The sequence below is a fragment of the Ochotona princeps genome, chromosome 1, assembly GCF_030435755.1.
Source record: "Ochotona princeps isolate mOchPri1 chromosome 1, mOchPri1.hap1, whole genome shotgun sequence".
Classification (NCBI taxonomy): Eukaryota; Metazoa; Chordata; class Mammalia; order Lagomorpha; family Ochotonidae; genus Ochotona; species Ochotona princeps.
In genome coordinates this window covers 115,167,894-115,182,041 of record NC_080832.1, presented here as the reverse complement: position 1 = coordinate 115,182,041, position 14,148 = coordinate 115,167,894, and the positions used below count along the sequence as shown (strand labels likewise).

Sequence of the window (14,148 nt, the reverse complement as noted above, 5' to 3'; positions counted from 1 at the left end):
AAAAAAAAAAAAAAAAAAAAAAAAGCAGATAAAAGAAAAAACTCCTGTGCGTTCAGGCTACTTATGCACACTTGTTTACACAAGCACATGCACACAGGTACATGCGCAAAGGCACACCTGGTTGTAGGGAAGTTCCCAGGCTCTGGGATGAGTGGGGTTAGGATGAGATCCATCTGGGCCTGGTGGCGTGGCCTAGCGGCTAAAGTCCTTTCTTTGAACACGCTAGGATCCCATATGGGCACTGGTTCTAATCCCGGCAGCTCCACTTCCCATCCAGCTCCCTGCTTGTGGCCTGGAAAAGCAGGAGAGGACGGCCCAAGACCTTGGGACCCTGCACCCGCGTGGGAGGCCTGGAGGAAGCTCCTGGCTCCTGGCTCCTGGCTCCAGACTGGCACAGCACTGACCGTTGCGCTCACTTGGGGATTGGATCATCGGATGGATGATTTTCCTCTGTCTCTCCTCCTCTCTGTGTATCTGACTTTGTAATAAAAACAAATAAATCTTAAACAAAAATAAAAGATGAGTTCCATCTCTGAGCCAAGATTGGCCAAGATTCTTCCCAATTCCTAGGTGTCTGGGCTCCCCCCCAACACTGGGCCTGGGGCCAGTTGCATTTCTTGCTTATCACATGATTTCCCAGCTTCACTGGGCCAGGGGAGGAACAAGGTCCAGAGTCAACTGTCCCAAACCCCACAGTAACCAGAAGAGAGCTGGCGGGCAAACAGAGCTGACCTCTCTTGGATCTTGCAGCCATGAGGCTCCTCTGGGGGCTGCTCTGGGCTTGCAGCTTCTTCGGCTTATCTCTACAGAAGCCCAGGTCCTGCAAGCAGGATGCTGGGTGCTGGGGTTGGGGGCAGGTCCAACAAGTGGGACGCCGTGAATGAGGGTGAGGGGCCTGGGGTGCGGTGGAGGGATCGGGATGATGTCTGATGCTGACCCTTGGTATTCTCCCCAGATTGCTGCTCTTCTCTCCTAACGTGGTTCGTCTGGGGGTCCCCCTCACTGTGGGGGTACTGCTTCAGGATGCACCCCCGGGACAGGTCGTGAAAGGGTCTGTGTTCTTGAGAAACCCAAGCTCTATGCGTGCCTGCTCCACAGAGCAGGACTTCACCCTTAGCTCACAGAAAAGCTACACGCTCCTCAGCCTCCAGGTAAATCTTCCACCTCATCCTGCTGTTTTGGGGTCCTCCCCCTGGGTTCCCTCTGTCTTTCCACCTGAGTGGTCCCCTTTCATGTGTCTGTCTCTTAGCCCTCTCTCTCTTGCCCTAATGCAGTTCTCCCTCTTTTGACAGGTGCCTCTGACACGGGTACAGAGCTGTGGTCTCTACAACCTTCGCAGAGGCCCTGAGGTCCAGCTGGTGGCCCGGTCGCCATGGCTGAAGGACTCTCTGTCCAAAGTGACAGACACCCAGGGCATCAACCTGCTATTTTCGTCTCGCCGGGGACACATCTTCCTACAGACTGACCAGCCCATCTATAATCCCGGCCAGGGGGGTGAGTCTGGGCCTCCTAGCTTCTGCCTTAGCTTCTCCCAGTCCATTCAGGATGCGTTTGAGCAGGAGGGTTGTTTGGCGCATGAGCCATCATCTCACTCTCTGGGACTGGACCCACTCTCCCTTTGCACACAAACTCCTGCTCACCTGTCCCGTCCCACTTCCCCTCCCACCCTCAGTCCGCTACCGAATCTTTGCCCTGGATCAGAATATGCGCCCGTCTGTGGATGCCATGACGGTCACTGTGGAGGTAAGTCCCTGACCTCTGGCCCTGCCAGCCCTGCCAGCCCTGGCCACTGATGGATGGGACCCCCGCATGAGACCACTTCCCCTCTCCTGGCAGAACTCTCGTGGCTTCCTTGTTCAAAAGAAGGTAGTGCGCATCTCCTCCAAACTCCTCTTCCAGGATGACTTTGTGATCCCAGACATCTCCGAGTGAGCTCCCCGACTGGGACCACCCAGCTCCCGGTTCTTCCTCACGCCCTCACCCTGGGAAACAGGCCGCTAGCTTTTGGGGGTCCTCCTGCTCAGACAGGCTCAGTCCCGCTCTTCTCCACCTTTAGGCCAGGGACCTGGAGGATCTCAGCCCGCTTCTCAGACAGCCCGGAGTCCAACAGCAGCACACAGTTTGAAGTGAAGAAATACGGTGAGAGCTGTGGGGAGAGGAAGGGAAGGGGTGGCGGCAGTGGGGCAGAGAAGTGGAAATGTGGGTGCCACAGCCCCGGGGAGTGAGGGGGGTCTGTGAAGAGCCTTTCACTAGAGTCTGACTTGCTTATACCTTCAACCTGGGTCAGTCCTTCCCAACTTTGAGGTCAAGATCACTCCCGGAAAGCCCTATATCCTGACCACAGCTGACTATCTTGATGAAATCCAATTGGATGTCCAGGCCAGGTAATGTTCCCCCTACTAGACCCGGCCCAGAACGCAGAGGCTGGGATGTGCTTCTCCCTTTCCAGACCACTCATTGCCCCCAGACAGCTTGCCAGTCTCCCTGTGGCCACAGGTACATGTACGGGCAGCCGGTACAGGGGGTTGCCTATGTTCGCTTCGGGCTCCTGGACGAGGACGGGGAGAAGACGTTTCTTCGGGGGCTGGAGACTCAGAACAAGGCAGGAAGGAGGATGGGGGAGGTGAGGGAAGGTGGATGGGCGGCAGGAGGGACTCCTGCCTCATCTGTGTCCTGTGCTCCTCCCTGTCTCAGCTGGTGGATGGCCAGAGCCACATTGCCCTCTCAAAGGCTCAGGTCCAGGGTGCCTTGGGGAAGCTGAATATGGCCCTCCCTGACCTCCTGGGGCTGCGTCTGTACGTTGCAGCAGCCATCATCGAATCTCCAGGTGGGTGACGCCCTCGTAGGCCCTTGTCCTCAACCTCTGAGATGATTCCTTCCTACCCCGACTCCTGCCACTGCATCTTAGACCCAAAGCCAGCCATGCCCCAGGTGGTGGCTGTCTCCAGCTGTATCCCTGTGAGGTTCTGCTGGTTTTCACCATCTTGAGTTCATTATTTTGCTCATTCCCTCATCCTCATCCAGCCAACTTAAAGTTCTATGGTGTGCACGTGCCAGGTCCTGGGCTGGGCTCTGAGGAGCCTCCACAGGAGGGAGACTCTCCGGCGCCCCCTGGCGCTGTTTCCTCTCTTCCCGGGGCTCTGTGCTTCACCTCTGCCTCTTGTCTTGCAGGGGGTGATATGGAGGAGGCAGAGCTCACTTCCTGGCGTTTTGTGTCATCTCCCTACTCCCTGGATCTTAGCAACACGAAGCGACATCTCGTGCCCGGGGATCCCTTCCTGTTCCAGGTTTCTTCTGGAGGGCCCAGCTGAGGAGGGGACACAGGGTCTCACAGACCCCTGTCTCACGTGCCCCTTCCCCATCCACCTAGGCTCTGGTTCGAGAAGTGTCAGGCTCCCTGGCGCCCGGAGTTCCTGTCAAAGTTTCTGCCACATTTACTTTTTCTGGATCTGGTTCTGAAAAAAAAGACTTTGAGCAAAACTCAGACGACAGCGGCCGTGTCAGCATTCCCATTGCTATCCCAGAGACCATTGCAGAACTGCAGCTCTGGGTAGGAGTCCTCTGAACCACCAGGGGTGGGGGAAGGGAAGGCGGGGGAGCTCATTCCTGAGGCCCCACAGCCCAGCTTGGGCCACTGACCTCAGCCCTACCTGTCTCCCTGTCTAGGCGTCTGCCGGCTCCCACCAGCCTGCCGAGGCCAGGCTCACTGTGACGGCCCCACCCTCAGGGGGTCCCGGGTTTCTGTCTATTGAGCGTCTGGATATGCGGCCCCCTCGTGTTGGAGACACCTTCAAGCTGAACCTGCGAGCTGTGGGCGTCAGAGAGGACGCCTTCTCTCATTACTACTACATGGTGGGCACGGCTGGCTGGGGAGTACAGGAGCGCTAGGGCTGGATGTAACTTCAAGACTGGGCACGTGCAATAAAGAGAGCCCACTCTTGCTCTCCTTCTGCTCGGCCCAGGTGCTGTCCAGGGGCCAGATTGTGTCTGTGCAGCAGGAGTCCAGGAGGAAGCTGACATCAGTCTCTGTGTTTGTGAACCACCGCATGGCACCCTCTTTCTACTTGGTGGCCTTCTATTATTACAGAGGCCTCCCCGTGGCTAACTCCTTGCGAGTGGATGTTCAGGGCAAGGACTGCGAGGGCAAGGTAACTGGGGTCTGGGCTGGTGGTGCGTTTGGGTGGAGAGGGAGGCTGAGAGAAAATGAGAAGAGTGATTGGCAACAGGTAACTTCAGTTTGGGGTGCGCCAAAGATATAAGAAGCCGTGCCTGCTCTTACTCCTGCCCTTGCCAGCTGGAGATAAACGTGGATACTACCAAGAAGTACCGCAATGGGGACCCTTTGAAGCTCCACCTGAGGACTGATTCTCCTGCCTTTGTGGCGCTGGGTGCCGTGGACACAGCCCTGTATGCCGCAGGTGGCAGGGCCCACAAACCCCTCAGCATGGCCAAGGTCAGTTGGTTCACTCCCCAACCCTTGCACCTTCTCAGCTTGTTCCTTTGCTCCTCCAAGCCCCAAGTCCAGATCCTAGATCTTGCTCAGCCTCGCTACAAGCCTTGAACCTTATCCATCTACTTCCTCTCTGAGTCTTGGGGTCTCTGAATCCGTTACATATTTGTCCCCACACTCCGGATCTCTCACTCATAGCCCAGTGTCTGATTCTGTCCTTGCCTTTTCTTGCCAGGTCTTTGAAGTTATGAATGGCTATGACCTTGGCTGTGGTCCTGGGGGTGGGGACACTGCCCTTCAGGTGTTCCAGGCAGCTGGTCTGGCCTTTTCTGATGGAGACCAGTTGACCTCAACCAGAAAAAGTAAGTATAAACAGGAAGAAAGCGAGTGGGTGCCAGGAAGAGGAGGGAGGCAGGGCCTGAGGGTAAGGTGAACAGAGGAGGGGTGGAAAGGGCTGGGTGGCAGACGGGAACCTGGTCGGAAGCCACCCCCACCAGGATGGACTGCAGGCTTGCTTTCTGCTAGGTATGAGCTGCCCCACGGAGAAAACCAGGAAAAAGAGAAATGTCAACTTCCAGAAGGCAATTAGTGAGAAGTGTGAGTTGTGGGTTCCTCAGTGAGCCAGCATGTTGTGTGGGGCTGGAGACCCAATCCTAGCGTTCCAGGGCAGGAGCTGGGTGGCAGCTCTCTCAGTGGCTTCTCTCACCTCCCTCAAAGCAAAGAGACCCTGTGGATCCAGGAGTCGGACTTGGGGTTGAGCCATGTCGCCTTTCTGTTCCCTCATACTCACCCCTCCCTTGGCCCTGCAGTGGGCCAGTATGCTTCCCCAGAGGCCAGGCGCTGCTGCCAGGATGGGCTGACACAGCTGCCCATGAGGCGCTCCTGTGAGCAGCGTGCAGCCCGGGTGCCGCAGCCAACCTGTCGGGAACCCTTCCTGTCCTGTTGCCAATTTGCTGAGGACCTACGCAAGAAAACCCGGACCAAGAACCAGGTGGGCTTTGCCCGAGGTGAGTGACCACATGGGGCTGAGGACCAAGCAGGGGTGCCTGGGAAGGGTGGAACGGCCCCCTCCTCATCCCTGTTCGCTGTGGTCCCCCCAGCCCTGGAGATGGTGCAGGAAGAAGAGCTGATCGAAGAAGACCTCATCCAAGTTCGCAGCTTCTTCCCGGAGAACTGGCTCTGGAAATTAGAGACAGTGGACACCTCCAAAATGTGAGGGCCCCGTTGTGTCTGGCCTTGCCTCTGGGCTGGGTTTGGGGCCGATTGGGTACGAAGCAGTTCCCTCATCTTTCTCATCACAGGTTGTCAATGTTTGTCCCTGATTCTCTGACCACATGGGAGATCCATGGTGTGAGCGTGTCTGGGAGCACAGGTGCACCACCCTGCCTGGGTCTCAGGCTGCCCCACCTCCGTTTCTCCTTGAGCCAGGCCACTGCTTGCCTTTAGTATGGGAAGGTGGTATAAAGAGCTGGGGAAGCCTGTGGCAGGCCCTGACCTGGGCCAGGGAACAGGGGAGGGCTGAGGGCAGAGCTAGGTCATGGCCTCCTGTGGCTCTGGCGCCTGGATGACCACCCTGTCCGTGGTCCCCAACCTCCTTTAGGACTGTGCGTGGCCACACCTGTCCGTCTCCAGGTATTCCGCGAGTTCCACCTGCACCTGCGCTTGCCCCCCTCTGTCCGCCGCTTTGAGCAGCTGGAGCTGCGACCTGTCCTCTACAACTACCTGGATGAGGACCTGACCGTGAGACCCCGTGGGAGCCCAAGCTCACAGGGATGGGGGCCGGGGGAAGCCCAGCTGGGTCGGGGCTGTATTCATCCCCACTTTCCTGCCCCCAGGTGAGCGTTCATGTGTCCCCCGTGGAGGGGTTGTGCATGGCTGGGGGCGGAGGGCTGTCCCAGCAGGTGCTGGTACCTGCGAGCTCTGCCCGGCCTGTTACCTTCTCTGTGGTGCCCATGGCAGCCGGAGCCGTGTCCCTGAAGGTGGTGACTAAAGGGCCCTTTGTGGGGGATGCCGTGTCGAAGGTCCTGCAGATTGAGGTGAATGGAGCTTCCCTGATGCTGGGTCACCAGAGGGGCTCCCAGCTGTATCCCTGACCCCGCTCAGGCTGGGGGTCAGTGCTCTGTTTCCCTCTTGTCCTGCAAGATTTCCCCTCAGAGTCTTGGGAGCCTGTACAGGGAGGGTGGGCCGCAGATTTGCTCGCTCACAGGCCTGTTTTCCTGAGACAGAAGGAAGGGGTCATCCACACAGAGGAGTTGGTTTATGAACTCAACCCCTTAGGTGAGTGATCCCTGCCCCTGAGAGGGTGGCAGTGGGTTAAGGATTGTCAGCGGTACCAGAGACTGCCCACCTCCTCCCTCTCCCTAGACCACCGAGCCAGAACCTTGGAAATTCCTGGCAAATCTGATCCCAATATGATCCCCGATGGAGATTTCAGCAGCTTGGTCAGGGTGACAGGTGGGAGTTCTCAGTTCCATCCCAGCGCCCACCCTCAGATTCATGAACCCATGATCCCTTGGCCCTGGGTGCTCAGACCTCTTCTCTGCTCCTCAACCCGCTTCTTCCACCACAGCCTCAGACCCACTGGACGCTCTGGGCTCCGAGGGAGCCTTGTCCCCCGGAGGCGTGGTCTCCCTCCTGAGGCTTCCCCGGGGCTGTGGGGAACAAACCATGCTCTACTTGGCTCCGACACTGGCTGCTTCCCGCTACCTGGACAAGACAGAGCAGTGGAGCTCACTGCCCCCCGAGACCAAGGACCACGCCGTGGATCTGATCCAGAAAGGTTTGGGGTTCAGGGGCAAAGCAGGAGGTGGCCTTGGGGAGGACAGGTGGTGGAAAACGGGCAGCCCAGGAGACTAAGAAAGGGGAAGGGAAAAAAGGGCAGTGGGCTTGGAGGGCATGGGCTCAGACACAAGCAGCTGCAGAGTGCGGGGAATGGGGAGGTGGGGGTAGAGGTCCCCTCAGCAGCCACCCTGCCTCTCGCAGGCTACATGAGGATCCAGCAGTTTCGGAAGACAGATGGTTCCTATGGGGCTTGGTTGCACCGTGACAGCAGCACCTGGTGAGGTTGAGAGAGTGGTTCCCATCATTTGAGGTGGGGCCAAGACAGGGGAGGGTGGATGACCAGGTGCTTGGGGAAGCAGGGCACTGTCCCAGTGTTGTCCCCAGTCAAACCTTCCTCTCCTGCTAGGCTCACGGCTTTTGTGCTGAAGGTACTGAGTTTGGCCCAGGAACAAGTGGGCGGCTCACCAGAGAAGCTGCAGGAGACAGCCAGGTGGCTGCTGACCCAGCAGCAGGACGACGGCTCATTCCAGGACCCCTGCCCAGTCATCCACAGGGGCATGCAGGTGCGGCTGGGCCGAGGGGCATTGGCCAGGGGACTCTGCCCCTGCACTCCTGGCCAACATTTCTTTTCTCCCTCACTAGGGAGGCTTGGTGGGCAATGATGAGACTGTGGCCCTCACAGCATTTGTGGTCATTGCCCTTCACCACGGGCTAGCCACCTTCCAGAACAATGAGGAACAGTTGAAGCAGCAAGTGGTAAGGATGCCTGTGTATGCCTCCATCAGCTGCAGCTCTGCCCCTTTCCCCTGGGGGCCAGGTGTGTAGCCCCCTGCTTTTCTGTCCTCCCCCTTTCTCTTAGACAACGTCTATCTCAAGGGCAAACTCGTTCTTGGGAGAGAAAGCAAGTGCTGGGCTCCTGGGTGCCCATGCAGCCGCCATCACAGCCTATGCCCTGACACTGACCAAGGCTCCCCAGGACGTGCAGAATGTTGCCCACAACAACCTCATGGCCATGGCCCAGGAGACTGACGGTGAGGGAGAAGGAAGCCCAAGGGGGAAGGTGAATGGAGTCCAGAGATGGAACTGAAGCGCACAGAAGGGATGACTTGGGGACAGGGGCAGGACAGACTGACCACAGGGCAGCAGATAGCCAGGCAGTTAAGATCTCTCCCTCCCGTCCTCTGTTTATCTGGGGAATTTCTCTTCCCTTCCCTTCCAGAGTACCTGTTCTGGGGCTCAGTCGCTGATTCTGGGAACAATGTGGTGTCACCCACCCCGGCTCCTCGCAGCCCAACAGACCCTGTGCTGCAGGCCCCAGCCCTGTGGATTGAAACCACGGCCTATGGCTTGCTGCACCTGCTGCTTCGGGAGGGCAAGGCAGAGATGGCCGAGCGGGCTGCAGCCTGGCTCAACCATCAGGGCAGCTTCCAAGGGGGATTCCGCAGCACCCAGGTAGAGGCCTCTGGGGGCCACCGGACTCACTGGACTAGGGGGTGTGGGCAGTCCCGAGGGCACACCCTTGAATCCAACCCCACCTCCCCAGGATACAGTGATGGCCCTGGATGCTTTGTCTGCGTACTGGATCACTTCCTACACCCCCGAGGAGAAGGGACTCAATGTGACTCTCAGCTCCATGGGCCGAAGTGGGTTAAAGTTTCACACTCTGCAGCTCAACAACCACCAAGTTAAGGGGCTGGAGGAACAGTTGCAGGTGAACCTCTCCTTTGCCTGACTGCAGTAACCCCTGGGCCTACAGTGGCCAGACCAACAGCTACAGAATCCCCGAGGTGCCTCTTCTTGGGGTCTGTTGGAAGGGCTGGTTGGCTGCCCCTTGGAGCTGCATCTTGCTCGCTTGTAGAATGATCTGCAGCCACGTGCACTCCACAGGCTTTTATGGGATGGCTGGGAGGTGATGCACATGGAAGTGTAGACGCTGTGAAGTATGAGATGGGGGGAGGAGGTGGGACTGCACTGGGGAGGAGGCATGTTGTTATGGCAGGTGTTCCTAAGCCCTCTGACACTTCACTTCTCTTCCTGAAAGTTTTCCTTGGGCAACAGCATTAGTGTGCAGGTGAACGGAAACAGCAAGGGGACCTTGAAGGTGAGGGCCCAGGGCGCTGGGTGAGGGACCCTGGGAAGAGCTGGGCTGGAGCAAAGGAGGGAGCATGCGGGCGTTGAGCGGGAGCCCTGTGAGGAGGGTTCCAGGTCCTGGGAAAGGGCACCCTGGGTTTGGCTGTCCCTTCTCTCCCTGGGTTCCTGTCTTTATCCACTCCGTCCCCTGCTCCACACCCGGTCCCTCAGTGCAGGCCTCTACTCTGATCCCCAGGCCCACTCGTCTCACAAAGTAGGCCCTCAGACACAGCCAGTGCCCACCCCTTTCTTCCTCTTTTCCCCCTCATAGGGTGGACCAGAGCCCCCTCCACCTGGGGGGCCACCTCAGCAGCACTTAGTTCCTCCGTTTCCCTCTGTCCAGGGCCACTGTCACTTGTGTCACTTAGGCCAAGGCATGCTTAGCCCTACCTCTCTTCTCTCCCCTCCGAGTCACTGTCCACAAGGCAGTGAGAATGACCTGTCCCAAGTCCTAGTCTGACCGTCTTAGAGCTAAGTCGTTTCTGCCTGTCTCCATGTCCTTCTCCCAGTGAGCTTGCAGCACGTGCTTGCCTCCCAAGCTTAGTCTGACCCTTTTCAGCTTCCTCTGTGCCCTGGCAGCCTGCTGGCTCCCCTCTGTGTCTCATGGCTCACCCCACTCTGTGGTGTACCAGATGCCTGCTCATGTGTGGATGGCTCAGTGAAGGGCCACGACTTCAGATCCCCCAGCCCAGAGAGATGCCCCATAGGGCCATCTGTGGCTCCAAACATCCTGTGTTCTCTCTGCCCCCTGCTGGGCCAGATCCTCCGTGCCTACAATGTCCTGGACTTGAAGAACACAACCTGCCAGGATCTCCAGATCGAGGTGACAGTCACAGGCCATGTGGAGTACACAAGTGAGTGTTGGATCGGGGGTGGGAGTCCTGAAGGGTCGGCGTGGGAGCCTGCTGGCCCCTCCTCACAACACTGCCCGCACAGTGGAAGCCAACGAGGACTACGAGGACTATGAGGAGTATGGCGAGCTCCCAGCTGGGGATGACCCAGATGCCCACTGGCAGCCTGTGACACCCCTGCAGCTCTTCGAGGGGCGGAGGAACCGCCGCCGGAGGGAGGCACCCAAGGTGGCCGAGGAGCAGGAGTCCAAAGTGCAGTACACCGTGTGCATCTGGTGGGTGCCAGCACCTGCCCTGGGCGAGCCAGGGCAGCGGCTGGGCCTGGGCACAGGCATCTGGATAGTAGGTGATGTTTCCACAGGCGCAATGGCAAGGTTGGGCTGTCTGGCATGGCCATCGCTGACATCACCCTCCTGAGTGGGTTCCACGCCCTGCGGGCCGACCTGGAGAAGGTAAACTCAACCTCCCCAAGCAAGCCACCCTGGTGCCATTGGGGGCCCCAAGACAGCACCCTGGGTGGCAGGGCTAAGGCCACCAACCCACCACCTACTCCCTCCTCACAGTTGACCTCCCTCTCGGACCGCTACGTGAGCCACTTTGAGACAGAGGGGCCCCATGTCCTCCTGTACTTTGACTCGGTGAGTGGGAAGAGGGGACATGGGTAGGGGATCACTGGCATCCCATTTCCTGGGGATGTGCCATGAGGCAGTGGTGGCATCAGTAGCCAGTATCCTTGGGAACCTGTGACAGGAAGACAGGATGATGTGAGCTACCTGAGCCACAGCTGACCTCCAGGGAGGCTGCTGCCACCTGCAGGGTGGCGAGGCCAATGCTGGTCAGAGGACAGAGGGCCTTCCGTGAGACGACTTTGTTCAACCTGATAAGAGCTGCCCTTGTTTTTGTGTTGTTGAACTCCCTGATATTGTTGTCTTTTTTTTTTATTAAAGATTTATTCATTTTATTACAAAGTCAGATGTACAGAGAGGAGGAGAGACAGAGAGGAAGATCTTCCGTCCGATGATTCACTCCCCAAGTGAGCCGCAATGGGCCGATGTGCGCCGATCCGATGCCGGGAACCTGGAACCTCTTCTGGGTCTCCCACGCGGGTGCAGGGTCCCAATGCATTGGGCCGTCCTTGACTGCTTTCCCAGGCCACAAGCAGGGAGCTGGATGGGAAGTGGAGCTGCCGGGATTAGAACCGGTGCACATATGGGATCCTGGGGCTTTCAAGGCGAGGACTTTTGCTGCTAGGCCACGCCGCCGGGTCCGATATTGTTGTCTTTTGATGTGAAGTAGTATTTTCTTTTACGAAGTAGTGGTGACCACAGATGTCAGTGTGTCTTTTTATGGCCTTCTGTGGCTAAAACAAACGATCAATCCTGATGGCCCTCAGAAATGTTGCTGAGTATTTGCAGTAACTGCTGTGAAATGTGTGAGGAAGGCACTGGGGTGGCATTGGCTGGCACACACGGGCCTGAGGAGGCACCCGGCTCCGTGCATGCAGAGGGGCCTGGGTTGAACACAACACACCATGCAGAGCTAGCAAGACTTCCGGGTAGGGAGTTGGTGTCATTAGAGCCCAGCTGGGCGGGAAAGGGTCTGGGCTCTGGGCTGGGCAGTCCTGAGGTGGCATGAGCAGGGCTCAGGGCCCAAGGCCCAAGCCATGTGATCTCCCAGGACAGCAGAAGCTGCCTGTAGCTTAGGACAAAGAGAAGAGGCCCTGACTGTATCTCCAGTAAAGAGGAAGACTGTTGGGGAAGAAGTAGGTTTGGGGACAGAGTTGTGCTACACTCCTAACAGAAGGGAGGTGGCTGTGGCTGAAGGCCCATTTTGGGAATTAGCAGCTGTGAAGGATTTGGGGAACCCAGGGAGTAGTGGAAACCCCCGTGGAGGGGGTGGGTGCAGAAAAGGGGAGAGGCAGGGCTGGGGCCTGTGACTGTGGGAAGGGAGACAAAGGGAACGTAAGAAAGGATCAGGTCAGAACCAGCAACGGTCAAAAACTGACCTGCATGGTGGAGATTAGAGACAGCATGTCCGTGACGTGAGACTACAGGAGGCCTGGGGTGACAGACAGGACAAGGTTGGCCTCCGGTACTGAGGTCATCTGAGACCTTGGGGAGCGCCAAGGAGCGAACTGAATGTGAAGGCCACTGAAGATAACGCTAATGGCAGCCATGGAGAAATGGGCCAAGGAGATGAGGCTGGCAGCCTAGGGGCACCGGAAATGGCCTGATGGCTCTTATCTGCCTGGCACCAGGTCCCCACGGCCCGGGAGTGCGTGGGCTTCGGAGCTGTTCAGGAGGTGGCGGTGGGGCTGGTGCAGCCGGCCAGCGCGGTCCTGTATGACTACTACAACCCTGGTGAGCCCTCACCACCCCTGCTGCTGGAGGGATGGACACCTTCATGTGGGACAGTCAGGAACTAGGGCGAGGAAGGGTGCTGAGGAGTCCTGAGGCCCCCAATGGCTAAGAAGGCCGTGCACCCTAATACCTCCCTCTTCTGTTCCCCAGAGCGCAAATGCTCCATGTTTTATGGGGCACCGAGTAAGAGCAAGCTCCTGGCCACCTTGTGCTCTGGTACCGTCTGCCAGTGTGCTGAGGGTAAGAAGCTGGGCCTGCACAGCGGGTGGGAGTTGGGGGGAAGGATGCAATGCCCAGGACCTCATCTGGGTACCCCCTGCACCTCAGGGAAGTGTCCCCGCCAGCGCCGCGCCTTGGAGAGGGGGCTGCAGGACGAGGATGGCTACAGGATGAAATTTGCCTGCTATTCTCCCCGCGTGGAATATGGTGAGTCTCCCAGCAGGCCTGCCCTCTGCGTGGTCCCTCTGGCACAAGCCCCACGGGCGTGCAGAGCCTGCTCCTTCCTAACCTGCCTGCCTTTCTCCTAACACTCTCTCAGGCTTCCAGGTGAAGGTTCTTCGAGAAGACAGCAGAGCTGCCTTCCGCCTCTTTGAGACCCAGCTCATCCGAATCCTGCATTTCAGTAAGGACAGATCTGGGCCGGGAGGCGGGGAGGCTGAGGGCCACCTGGGCTCGTGGGCATTCAGACCAGTCTGAGCGTCAGTCAGTCGCCTCAACCTCTTAAAAGCCCTGGACTTGCCTGTGACAAAAGGGAGGTCGTGGCACCTCCTCACTGGCAGGGACCAGGGTCCCACAGGAGGATCTGATTCTCCTCTCCATCTCCACTCCAGCCAGTGACGCCAAGGCCACAGCTGGCCAGACCCGTAACTTCCTGGTCCGCGCCTCCTGCCGCCTTCACCTGGAGCCCGGCAAAGAGTATCTGATCATGGGTCTGGACGGTGTCACCGAAGACCTCAAGGGCGAGTGAGTGGCCTGGGCCTGGGGGTCTCTGTCTTTCCACACAGCCCCTCATGCTTCCTGTCCCCCATTGGGCCCATCCTCCTGGGCCCTGCTGATGAACCCCTTCATCCCTGCAGCCCCCAGTACCTGCTGGACTCCAACACCTGGATTGAGGAGATGCCCTCCGAGCGCCTGTGCCGCAGCACCCGCCAGCGGGCAGCCTGCAACCAGCTCAACAGCTTCCTCCAGGAGTACGGCACCCAGGGATGCCAGGTGTGAGCATCGCCCTCCCTCCCGCCTCCACCCCACCCCTGACAGGGGGCAGGATATTGCCAAGAAGTACTGCTGCTCCTGGTCCCCTGAGCACAGCCACAGGGGCATAATAAAGGCCTTTGACACCAGTGTCAGCGTGTGTGTGTGTATCTCCACAACTGTCAGGCTCCCCACCGCCCATACCGGAGTGGGGGGCCCAGGGCAGGCTTGCACAGCTTGAACTCCCCTCAGGTTCTTCTACCCTGCCTGAGCAACTCCCACAAAGAGACTCATGGGGAGCTCAGGACAGCCCAGGACCACCCTGGGCAGAACGTGAATCTACACCTAGATAGGACCCTAACGCCTCAGTCCTTGTGCCTAGGAA

General features: G+C 58.4%; 1 protein-coding gene across 1 annotated transcript; it reads left to right on the top strand.

Moving 5' to 3' along the window:
• The first annotated feature begins 674 nt into the window (after positions 1 to 674).
• On the top strand, positions 675 to 13,912 carry C4A (complement C4A (Rodgers blood group)). The gene is made up of 41 exons (XM_004598683.3): positions 675 to 817; positions 956 to 1,151; positions 1,293 to 1,494; positions 1,673 to 1,743; positions 1,837 to 1,928; positions 2,057 to 2,139; positions 2,288 to 2,384; positions 2,497 to 2,602; positions 2,695 to 2,827; positions 3,172 to 3,287; positions 3,371 to 3,550; positions 3,667 to 3,852; positions 3,963 to 4,148; positions 4,295 to 4,453; positions 4,686 to 4,812; positions 4,976 to 5,047; positions 5,260 to 5,457; positions 5,551 to 5,662; positions 5,752 to 5,822; positions 6,051 to 6,190; positions 6,286 to 6,486; positions 6,676 to 6,727; positions 6,815 to 6,904; positions 7,020 to 7,229; positions 7,433 to 7,508; positions 7,638 to 7,794; positions 7,874 to 7,987; positions 8,091 to 8,262; positions 8,451 to 8,683; positions 8,775 to 8,942; positions 9,273 to 9,332; positions 10,122 to 10,215; positions 10,298 to 10,487; positions 10,574 to 10,664; positions 10,776 to 10,850; positions 12,470 to 12,572; positions 12,723 to 12,812; positions 12,900 to 12,998; positions 13,111 to 13,194; positions 13,403 to 13,535; positions 13,649 to 13,912. Exons 1-41 carry the CDS (start codon positions 753 to 755, stop codon positions 13,788 to 13,790), a joined length of 5,226 nt encoding a protein of 1,741 aa, XP_004598740.2. The 5' UTR covers positions 675 to 752; the 3' UTR covers positions 13,791 to 13,912.
• Positions 13,913 to 14,148: the final 236 nt, after the last annotated feature.